Source organism: Pimephales promelas, chromosome 19, assembly GCF_988280905.1.
Source record: "Pimephales promelas chromosome 19, fPimPro1.hap1.1, whole genome shotgun sequence".
Classification (NCBI taxonomy): Eukaryota; Metazoa; Chordata; class Actinopteri; order Cypriniformes; family Leuciscidae; genus Pimephales; species Pimephales promelas.
Genome location: NC_142787.1, coordinates 27,226,402 through 27,238,763, shown reverse-complemented (window position 1 = coordinate 27,238,763; position 12,362 = coordinate 27,226,402). Strand labels below are relative to the sequence as shown.

Sequence of the window (12,362 nt, the reverse complement as noted above, 5' to 3'; positions counted from 1 at the left end):
GTTGTAGGTTGGATGACAAAATATAATACTCAGAACTAAATAGATCTGGCAACCAGAATTGGGATGCATTTGCTTTATGAGACTCGACCCAAAACATTTCGCTCGTGTCGAAATACGTCAGTGGTGCTCGCAAGATGTGCCGAGCCCTTACGTGGTGTTTATGAGCCGTGGCAGCTTGCAGGCCTGAGCACAACCCATGCATGAAAAGCCAATATGCTGGAGAAAGGAGAGATGAAAAAGATGGAGTTGGTGTGGCAGCCTGGCCCGGCTGACTGGTATGAGAATGGGGGGCAGGGGCTGGGCCAGAGCGGGCATGGCGGTGTGCTTTGGGACAGTAGGCAGGTAAATGATGGGGTGCTAATTCTGATGGAGGAACATTAGAGGTAGGGATACACAATACAAAAAAAAAAAAAGAAAAAAAAATGAACACAGTGCCACACTCTAAAACACGCAGTGGTGCATGTATTTATTTCCAACCCCCCAAAATAAAATCTCTGCGGTTTAATGTTTGAAAATTAATTATAATTTAGTATTTTTTTATTTTAGAGTGTACTATAAATTATTTTTATTTATTACAGGATATATCAAAATAAAAGCAGTTTAATGTTTGAAAATGAATAAATAAACATGCAAATATAAGTAGGCTATTGCAATTTAACAGAGTATGATAAATAAGTGTAAAAAAAAATTATTACCATATTTTCCAGAATATAACTCATGTTTTGTCATCTCAGTTTCACTTTAAAAATAAATGTATTAAGTCACGGCAATTATATTGAGCATTATTTATAATGAACGGCTCTATAATTTATGAAGAATATATAAATATATAATTTTTTTTTCCAATATATATAGCATTATATTATTTATATTAATTGTTGTGGACTACGGGGATGTTTATAATGTTGTAAACATTTGTTTTTATTTACTTTTACTTTTTTTAATTTAATAATAAAAAAAAATCTTTTTTTTTCTCTCAACAATTAAATTTTGACCTGTTAATATTTTTTTTTACTTTACATTGCAATATAATTATTTCTTATTTTGTTTAATATTTTTTATTAATACTAATCACAATATAAAACAAATTGAATGTGCCTAAAACAGGAAAATGAAGCCTATGAAAATTCAAGGGAAAAGAGATATTTTTTATTACTCTGTCTGTTCACTTTAGTTACTGAGAGAGTTCTTGTAAAGAGTAAACCCAATTGTGAACACTCATTGTTTTACAAATCATTCAGCCCAATCATTCTAGAATAATCAATTCCAATTCATTTGCTATAGCTATTCATTTGGTCAACGTTTCTATATTTTTTTTGTATTGTTTGTAAGAAAATATCTCAATGTCCTTTTTTTTTTACAATATCGTGCAGCCCAGCCCAATATCGTAAAAATGACTTTTTGGATTTGTACACTTTTGACAGGAAATCATGGAGAGAAGCTAGAATAAAACCTGCATCTCCCATATAACATGTGTTGACCATATGCACTGACCGCTAAATACAGCTCAGATCATTAGAGGTTTTTTGCTGTTTTGTTGTTTGTTTCTTTCTTCTTTTGTAGGACAGCTGAAAAAATGACAAGAAGAGGGGGGGGGGGGGGGATGATGTGACGTAAGACATATTCAAACAATATCGGCATGATATAAGAGACACAAAGAGCAAACTACATTTTGAAATCAACACTCAAAAGTTAACCAAAATACCCTGAGAAATATTCACTAGCCCCATGCCACAGCCCTGACCAGAACAACACTATGAAACCTTTTTTTTGTTCAAAATTTACAAAATGTATACATTGAGCGAGTGCATCATGAATACATCTTCCAAAATGTGTTTTTGCCGCTTAACTGCCATTCACAAATCCTCTCCCATTGCATAGGCCTCATGGGATAGGATAAGGTGTCGATCGTATGCACACTTCAGAATCTCGCAGGGAGTAGTAAGCTATCTGGGTTCTTTTTGCCTATTATTTTACGAGTAATGTGAATTTGAACAACTTCCTTTGACAGATACTGTTTTTTGCATTCTAGTAGGGAAGTATGTGTTTTTCGGATGCAGCCATAATGTACCTTTAATGAAAGAGTGATGTTTGATGTGTGTATGTGTGTGTGTGATGAAGCAGGACTGCTGTAACAAGCAGACGGTGAGACAGCTCCAGCCTTCATCCACAGACCTGTCATGTATATGTGCAATTTACAAGCGTTCTCATGCGTGACTCTCCTTCTGTCTCTACTTCTTGTCTTATTTTTCTCCCCCTCTCTCCTATGCCCTGCCCATCCACTTCGGCCTTTCTCTTCATCTTCTTCATATTCGCTTTTGTTGTCCACCTTTCTCCAAGGAGACGTCTTTGTCTCACACCTCCCCGGTCTTCTCACACACACATCCACCATTTCCTTTTTCTGTTTCCATTCTCTAAATACCGATTTCAGTCGAAAGGTACACCATGACCTCAACAAACATTTGTTGGACTAAGTGATAAACAAGATTTAAACATGATTTAATGACTCGTAAATGTAAGTACACTACACATTGATGGCCTAAGATACGAAACGAGCGGTTTGTGTGAGAAAACGAACAGTACTATTTATATCGCTTTTACCTCTTGTAAGCCACGTCCAAGTGATCTGAGGGCGCGGGCACTTTGTGGCTGTGATTACAAGAGGTAAAAACTATATAAATACTGTTCGTTTCTCACACAAACCACTTGTTTTGTGTCTTAGGCCATCAATGCGTACTTAGTCATTAAATCATGTTTAATTTTGACTTCTCTGTGCATGCTCTTTGAGGTGGTGACCATAGACCTCCATTATACGACTGACAGACAAGAACGATTTGACCTAAAATATCAAAATTGAAACTACTGCTGAAACAAAGACACCTACATCTTGGATGTCCTTGAGGTAAACAAAAACATATCAAAAATGTATTTCAAAGTGAACTATCCCTTTAACACTGGTTTGTGGGGGAGATTTCAAGCCTGCAGTACAATTTCAGTACTACAGGCTTGCAGAGTTCAGTGTTTGTGTTTCCTGGACGCTCTCTGTCTTGTATTATTATATTTATGTAAATATATATATATATACACAAACTTTTATATTAAATCTACTTGACAGCACTAATATATTTATAAATATTTATTTGTTTGCCAATGTAGTGCTGTTGTTAACTAATATCTTAATGAGCAGTTCAAAACATAACATGTCTCTCTGCAAATAACATTAGGTTTATCGGTTTATCCAGTGAGAACAAGCCTATAGGAACCTACTGTTTTTATTCAACACCATCCTCCTACTGAATATTCACATTGGTGTGAATAGGCCTTAAGATTGTTCATCCTTTCTTCTTCATTTCCTCATCTCTCTCCTCTCATCAGTAGACCTCAGGGAAGTGTTGTTATGTAAGAGCCATGTGAACTGCAAACCAATGCTTAAATAATTCACCCACACTATATAAAGCCTGCCTGTACATATCAGGCAAGCAGATCCCCAACATCCATCTCGCGTCTCTCATAATCCTGTCAGTAATTACTCCACCTTAGTTAGCACCATCCACCCTTGTGCACCTGCCCCCATTGCTTCTGAATGGACTCCTTCATCTCTCTAACAGATTATGCTTATGTTTTGCTTTGAGCTTATTGCTTGAACAACAATGAATGAATAGCCCAAGGGATCACACTAATTCAAAGGGAAAACACAGGCTTATTAACTCGTTAAAAATGTATACGGTGAACATGGGAAAATGCAACATAGTGGCCAGAGAAGGCTCATGCTGAGCTATTTGAATCAACCGACAAAGAAACCGACAGAGCATTTGTTTGGAATAATTTGTTTGGGTGGGTTTAATAAACACAACCAAAAATACTACTATTGCTATTGATCGTACTAGGGGTTAGTTCAATAGTAACTCTAAATATTGACATTGTTTGTTCTACAGACATGAATGGTACCTCAAATTATGCAGTTACCTTTCAAATTCAAATTAGACCAGTCTATGTTTTTATGGGTCACCGTGATTTAAAAGTAAAACATGTTCCAGGATCAACATATTTTGTTGATCCTGGAACAACATTCCTGTCCTAACCTTCTCCCTACCCCTAACTATAACACTACCCATAATTTATCCCTAAGATGAATACAACTTATGTAGAAGCACCTAACCCTGGTTGTAACTTAAGCCTATGACATAAACTGTAAACAGGGCCATCAAATGGGATTGGTTGATTGGAATGATGTTGTTCCAGGAACATGTTGTACTTCACCGGTCACTGTTTTTCGTAAAAAAAAAAAAAAAAAAAAAAAAAATGATGACCAGTCTTGAAACTGTTAAGACTGGTCTAAGCAGTTTTTGCAACTGGCCAGAGGACACAGAATATTATAGCAACCCTATATCGAATGCCCTAAAAATGAATCTAAGAAGAACATAGCAACTGTAAAGTCTTGGCAACCACCCACAACACCCGAGCATAACAGTGATTAGGGATTCATCAATGTTATAATTCTGCCCAAACCCCTATATGATGATAATTCATTTCATGCTATGGCCGATAAATGACAAATGGCCAACAAATCCAATGAATCCAAAACAAAACACTACATATTAATTATTTAATGACATTCAAGGTAATCTAAATGTGAAAATAGAGGAAACTACCACAATTAAATATCCAATACCAACCAATAAAAAATATGTTATATTTAAATATATATGTAAATATTAGCTGGTGACTGATATGGTTCAAGCATAACTAACATTTTCCCCATCCAATTAAATAATGTAATGTGTTCTTTTAGCTAGAAAATATACTTGCAACATAAATTTCAAAGCAAAGTTGGTTGTCACAGCAAAAAAACAGCAAAGCTTAATTGGCAAAAATTCGTAGTTCTAGGACTCGGTCAACAGCATTGTAAGTGTAACAACGCTAATTGTAGTAATCTCCATATGTCCTAATCAGAAGAACATGACCCAGAGAACCACCACCACTACACTCTAATAACAATGCTGGATTGTTTTAACCCAAATTTGGGTAAAATATGGACAAACCCATATGTTGGGTTAAAAATGTCATTTCAAATTTTAACCCAACTTCAACTTTCACTTATATTTTTAATAGCATTTTTTGTCCATATTTGACCCAAATTTGGGTTGAAACATCCCGGCCTTTTTTTTGAGTGTAGGTGACTCACCTTTCTGGGTGTCCCGTTTATATCCTGACAATACCTCTCGAGCCCCACGTGGCTCGCCAAGCCCCATCAGAACTAACACAGTTAATGTCCTAGAATTGGGACTCACTAAAGTAGGCCGTTCTAACCTTGGCATGTAGGCAACCTAGAACCACGAGTGGGCAAGTGGCGTCTACAGACGCATTAGGAGGCTGAAGAAACACTTGACCTTCCTCTTCTGGGCTTTAAGACACTTTTAAGGCACTGATAACACTAAACTGCCGTGAAACACTATCTACATCAACATTTAGTATTGTGCCTAATTGATTCCATAGAGTTTGTATCTATCAATTTGTTTAAAATGACTTTGCAAGTAAAACAAACTGCTAATTTGACTCATTCACTCCCAGTAGATATTCAAATAGAGAATTAATATTCACTCAGTTATAGTGTTAAAGGGACAGTTCACTATGAAATTAATTTTTGAAATGTTTTAGCTTACCTCAAGAGCATCCAAGATATAGGCGTCTTTGACCAAAGCGTCCATGCCCTCAGATCACTTGGACGTGGCTGTGGTTACATGAGGTAAAAACAATATAAATACTGTTCGTTTTCTCACACAAACCGCTCGTTTCGTGTCTTAGTCCATTACATTTATGAGTAATTAAATTATGTTTAATTTGGACTTCTCTGTGCATGCTCTTTGAGGTGGTGACCATAGACCTCCATTATATGACTGACAGACAAGAACGGTTTGACCTAAAAATGTCAAAATTGAAACTACTGCGGAAACAAAGACACCTACATCTTGGATGCCCTTGAGGTAAGCTAAAACATATCATACATTGATTTCAAAGTGAACAATCCCTTTAAGATGTGGTTGTTATGCATTTTGTTGATGATAAAAGCCCTCATTTATACATAAGGGGGAGAGGAGACAGGGGTAGTTCAGAAAATGGCTAAAACGGACAGATCTAGACTACCTCGGAGGTAGCCGCTGCGTGGGAGAGGGGGGTCACTACTATGACTCATTACATGTGGCAATGACTAATTCAACCTTAACTTTTAGAGAGGTCAGATGACTTATATCAAAGCCGAAGATTTTAATGGCCCTTGTCACAAGATTCTACATTTAAAGGAAGATAGAAATCAAATGTTCTGCCAAAAAACGCCATGTCAACAAATCCGAACTGTTAAATGATCTTCAGGGTGATATGTGCGATTATGAACAACACTCAGACCCTTAATCAGCCTAACATCTCCTTTTATGCTCCTCAGAAGAAACTAAAGTCATATGAGGTTTGAATGGTAAATCAGAACATCCCATCTGGAGGATGGCAAAAAAAGAACATTGAATTACAACAGATTATTACATTGAACAATATATCGGCCACCATATTGGTATCAGCCGATATATGATCCTTTTTAATGTTATCGTCGACCCAATTAGAAAATTTGGCAGAAATATTAAAGCCGATTGATTAATAATGTATTATTTCCTTCAGCTGAGACACTTTAGATGCGTAATGTTCGCTATGATAGTTTTAAATTGCTGGAAATATGATCGAAAAAATACAGTTAAGTGCAACGATTGCCATATAGGCTATAGGAGGGTACAATTAATTTTTAAAACTTATACTAATTCAAATGAGGCTACTGTACTGTACAGTAAAGGTTTGATTTATTGGCTTTTAATGGTGAGACTTCGGTTTTTGTAATCAGGCTTTTAAAAATTATATATAATAATGTGGATTTAAATTTATCGGCCAATATATTGGTTTTCAGATGCAAAAAATTATCGGTTATCGTATCAGCCAACATTTTCATATCGGTGTATCCTTACCTACTGTTATCTTATAGGCCTATTATATTAGATTTATCATATGCATTCGCGTAAGCCACGTAACACGAGTTTGTTCCTTCATTAGTATTCGCGCGCCTCATGTGAAAGTGATGTAGTGTAAAATAAAAGCCAAACGCAAACGGTCACAGAAGACACATTGCATGATAATACCAGGTGAAAACGGTAATGTGTTCCGGCTGACCATTTGAGATCAGACCACCGAAAACACATCTTAATATCAGGAGGAAACGGCTTCTCTCTCGCACACTCGATTTACAGGATATTGTATATAATTTACGGGCATCATGGAGCCGCCATCAATATGCGAGAGACTCCAGGACCCTCCGGGAGAAGTGGGATGTCTGTAAATGATGAATGAATTTTCATTTTTGGGTGAAATATCTTTAACACAAGGGGTGTTTAAAGTGTTAATGCTATTTATCAAAACAGCACAGTAGAAAACACATTCAAATCTGGCCACATTAGCATGCAAATTAAATTGTTTCAAAAGTTCACAGGCCCACAGATTTTTGCAATTCAAATCAACCAGCTAGGCTGAAGTGTTAATTTGTGTAAAAATAAATAAATAAAATAAAAACACAGACCAGCATTGGCTGGTTTGACTGTTTGAGGAGGCTGCATACCTCCAGAGTCTACACAAACCTATTAGTATTATAAAATATATATCCATCAACAATGGAGCCAACAGACATAAGTATCAGACCTCAGAGGATAAGAGAGAATCCATGATAGCACAAATGTAAAAAGGTGATCCAATATCTATCATGGGAGGATCAGATGATATCGCATCAATGCAAGCTAACAGCCCAAGTAATGCAAATAAAATAAACCAGTTTAAAAGAAATGACATAAATACTCAAGCATTTATGTTTCTTAAATTCTAAGACAGAAATGGATAAAAGGTAGGCCTACATTTTGTAAATCGTTACATTTATATGCTCTGCTCTTACACATCCCAATATTACTAGTGGTTTAAGACTGTATACTGACACCTATTGGCCTGGATGCATTCATTTTAACTGCTGACACCACTGAAGCTATAGACAAATTTTAAGATATGTCAGTGCAAGTTGCTTTCAGTTAAAACAGCTCAAACATGCTTTTTAGTCTTAAGCCTCAGCTGTGTGGTTAAGCTTTCTCATGTTTATTTGTATTTTGTTTGAACAGTCTGATGAGTGACACTCACACGCTATGTCAGTACAGTAGTTGTCATAATGGCTGTGTCCGAAATCTCCCACTACTCACTATATAGTGGACTATATAGTGAGCTCGCCATTTTGTAGTGCTGTCCGAATGTATAGTGATGATTATTATACCCTATCTAGTCCACTCAATGTATCCCAAAATGCATTTTGAAAAGTAGTGTACAACCGATGGTCACTAACCCAAGCCCTACATACCATCATGCATTGCGCTGATCGTAAAAATGGCGGACAGGCGACAGCAATGACGTAATGAACGGCGCCGAGAGATTATGCTGGTGAGCTCTATTCCCTACCTCCTACATCGGGGGTAAGGAGTAGTGGTTTGAGTGGAGATTTCGGACACAGCCAATATATTTGTACATTTATGCTTTGTAAAGCATCCTAAGTACTGGCTAAATTAGTAACAGTTAATTATATCACACAGTCATGTGATCCCAACATGGTGGCACCCATGAAGGGGGCGACCCTCTCCATGGAGAATAAAACATATTAAGCTATATTGACATTTATGTGTGTGTCAGACCTGCAAACTCAGAAGAAGAGAAAAAGGTGACATGCTTGTTAACTATATTGTGATTGGAGGTTGGGGGGTTTGGGGGAATACATTTTTTAATGTGATTTTAACATGTAAACAAAGCCTTTTAGTGCACTCCGACAATAAAAAAAAATGGGAAAAGACTACATTTGCTTCAAGTAAAAAAACAACAACAACAACAACATTTTTGAGCGTGTGTGTATTGTGTGTGTGTTATTGTAATACTATTTCTCAACCTTTCAAACCATTTTAGTAAAAAATGACTGCATGCACCTTCAATTAAGCAGAAGTCAGGGGCGGCTCGCCCATAGAGGGCGCTGGGGCGCCGCCCTCCCTCCGACCTGTCTGTCTGTTTTTTTAATATATATATTATAATTTATCATTTTGAAAAATAATCTTTGTTAATTATATGCTAATAATGGTTTTACTTTGAAAAGTGTTTTGAACTCACCAGAATGATATTTGCATTCACTTTCGTTACTTTTATCATGTTGGTGTAGTAGTATAGCCAATAGGCTGTCTTGTCAGGGCGCCAGTTCGCTCAGCCCCACAGTGCTGGAATTTAAGCCAATGGTTCCCCGGTTGCTATGCAAAAAAGTTTATATTTCGCCAATCAGCGCCGTCAAATTTTATGGTTTGGGGGCGCTGAAAATATCGCCCACAGTATCAGATTAGGGGAGTGCACTGTGCACGCGCACCACGGGACATTTCTTTTTACCTCAGATGAGAGAAGAATGGCAGCGCCAGTGACGTCGAGTGGAAATAATGTAAAGTTAGTCGCTCTGTCACTCACTCAATCACTCATTCACTCACACACACATAAACACTGTTTCACACACATTTGATATTAAAATAGTTATAGGAATATTAATACCTGTGTGTTTGCTTTGTTTTTGATGTTTTTAAGTTCTGAGCTAGATTACTGTGTTTCATACTAGTTAAAATCAACTTTCTTCTCATACTTGGGTGTTACAATCAAGAATGTTGTCCCAACCTCTCTTTCAGAGCCTTTTCTCTCTCTCTTTCTCTAGTATCAACACATTGTTATCCATTATCCAATTGTCAATTTGTCAAAAATATGTAGTCTACAGCTGGGGGTTGATTAAACTAGATTGTTGTATTACCTATTATTTTTTTGTATTACCTATAGGTATTATAATTATTATTATATTATAATTTATCAATATTATGCGTTTGCACTTTTTCTGTCAGCACACAGAGCATAATAAACATGCAACTTGTTCATTATCATTAACTGTCAAACTGTTATTATTATTATTGTATTATTTGACCATTGGTATTGACTGGTTTAAGTTATTTTATTGGTATAGGTAAGGGCATGGCCTAAGGCCTAAAATGCACCAGAATGCAGGAAATCACATCTACTAATTTCAAAATCTTCTGGGGGGGAACCCCCAGACCCCCCTCTTATTCAGCCCCCCCCTACAATAATTTTCACCAGCCGCCACTGGCAGAAGTGTAGTTTCTCTATACGACCGTGACGCGTATATTGAGTCTGCTTTTATGTTCCTGTGAGAATATTAATGTGCGCTACGTGACCAGTAAATGCAAGAAAATCAATCAGACGCAACGGGGGCGTGACAGTTTGCAGCTCAAATGATTTACCTTCAGACTGGAGGCTTCCCCCAGAAAGCAAACAGCTAAAAACGAACTGAAACCCCTTATTGCTTCATTATCTCTGAAGAATAACAAAAAAGAGCTGCGTGATGCCACCTAAAATCCTGCTGCATCACCGCCTCCACTGGATCTGCCTTTTAACACATCTCCCTCTCCCTGCCCGCGACTCAATTAACATCAACCCATGGCTGAGAAAACCATTCAGTCCTACACATTAATCAATGCGATCGAAACGTATTAATTAGCTGTGACAACATTTTAAGAAACAGCACATAAATAACGGCGCGACATCCATATTTAACACTGGTCACAAATGAAAGATGCGGGGAGGGAACATATGCACTTACATTTCACTATCCGATCGGTGGAGTTCAAGACCATGTCAGCGTTAGACATCTTCATGGGCAGTGGATGTCTCCAGGCGAATGTGTTTCTCCCTCCTCGCAGAAGAAGCGCTTTATTGTCGGCGTGTTTTCGGTTGGTGCAGTGGCATCACTTGGATGCGTCTACTCCGTGTCTCACCGCCGGATAATGCTGGAGAGGGTGGAGGAGGACGATAGTGCTGCTGTTGCTGAGACTGAGACTGTCGTGAGGGGGAGGATGGAGCTGCTGATGGGGTGGGGGCGGTGTAGAGAGAGAGAGAGAGAGAGAGAGAGAGAGAGAGAGAGAGAGAGAGAGAGAGAGAGAGAGAGAGAGAGAGAGCGGGAGATCCTTTCAGCGCGTTGCACCACCCCGACATGGCGAAGCGGGGAACTCCCACGCACGCACTCGGGTGAAGGGGCTGCGTGATGCTGCCATCAGGTGGAGGTGAAGGGCTTTCCCCAGAAGGCGCCGCTCGCTCATCGCCATGACTGATAAATCAAGTTGAAATGCAACTCAGGTCTGGACGAATGCTCCCCGCATCATGTTTGACATCACACGACTATACCATCATCAGGAGTGGTGAGTTTTATTAAATCCTATGAAAATAGATTAATAGAACGTTAAGGGAACGTTCTGGGAACGTTAGGCTGCAACAAAATATTTTCATGATTTGTAATCAAAACATTTTTTCTTTTGTCAAATCAACTTAAATTATTTATTTAGTTCAGATAACATATTATTTTAAGTTTCTAATGATTAAATAAATGCCCTTCATTGTATTAACTCACTTTTTCTATTTCAATGAACTTAAAATTTTAAGGCAACCAGGTTACTTAATTGTTTTAAGTTAAACCAACAATATTTTTGGGGTAAGTTCTGTGATCACTAAAACATAAATATACAGAATATTTTATGCCTTACAATGGATATGGTATATTTTTTTAAACAAAAGTTGTGAATACGATGGTGACAATCGTTTCACCGAACTTGTGTGAGTGTGAACTTGTGAAATAGGAGTTGGATAATGATCACAATTAGTAAATGCCACTTTTACAAAAAAAAAAAAAATGTCTGTAATAATAACTAAGGCATTAAAAATAAAAAATAGTTACAATGGATGTGGTATATTTTTAAATATTTTTTATTGTGACAATCTAAAAATATGTTTTGTTCATCACTGTAAGCAGTTGATGTCTTACATTTTTAAGTACAATCAAATTGGATGTTTAAGTTATTTCAACTTAAATCACATTAAACCTATTTAAGAAAAGAGTTGAATCTTGTAGAACATAAAATAGTTAAAAATTGATTAACTTATTTTGATTGGTTGATTAGCAATGTAAAAACATGCCATAGATAGACTATACTTTTTTTTTTTTTTTACAGTGTTCTATCATTACTAAAACTGTGATAATTTGGTAGCCACACTGTAAAAAAAAAATTTTCATGATTTGCAATCAGAACATTTTTTTTTTTGTCAAATCAACTTAAATCATTTATGTAGTTCAGATAACATAATATTTTGAGTTTCTGGTGATTAAATTAATCTCCTTCATTGTATTAACTCACTTTTTTTCCATTTCAATGAACTTAAAA

At 36.9% G+C, this 12,362-nt stretch overlaps 1 protein-coding gene across 2 annotated transcripts in view; it reads right to left on the bottom strand.

Annotated features, from left to right (window-relative positions):
• ppp3ca (protein phosphatase 3, catalytic subunit, alpha isozyme) overlaps positions 1 to 10,952 on the bottom strand; it is a 49,055-nt gene extending 38,103 nt beyond the window's left edge. For both annotated transcript variants that reach the window (XM_039693971.2, XM_089123514.1), the window contains exon 1: positions 10,751 to 10,952. In XM_039693971.2, coding sequence (XP_039549905.1) covers positions 10,751 to 10,805 — 55 coding nt within the window. In that variant the 5' untranslated portion in view covers positions 10,806 to 10,952. The remainder of the gene's footprint in view (positions 1 to 10,750) is intronic.
• Between the last annotated feature and the right edge of the window lie 1,410 nt (positions 10,953 to 12,362).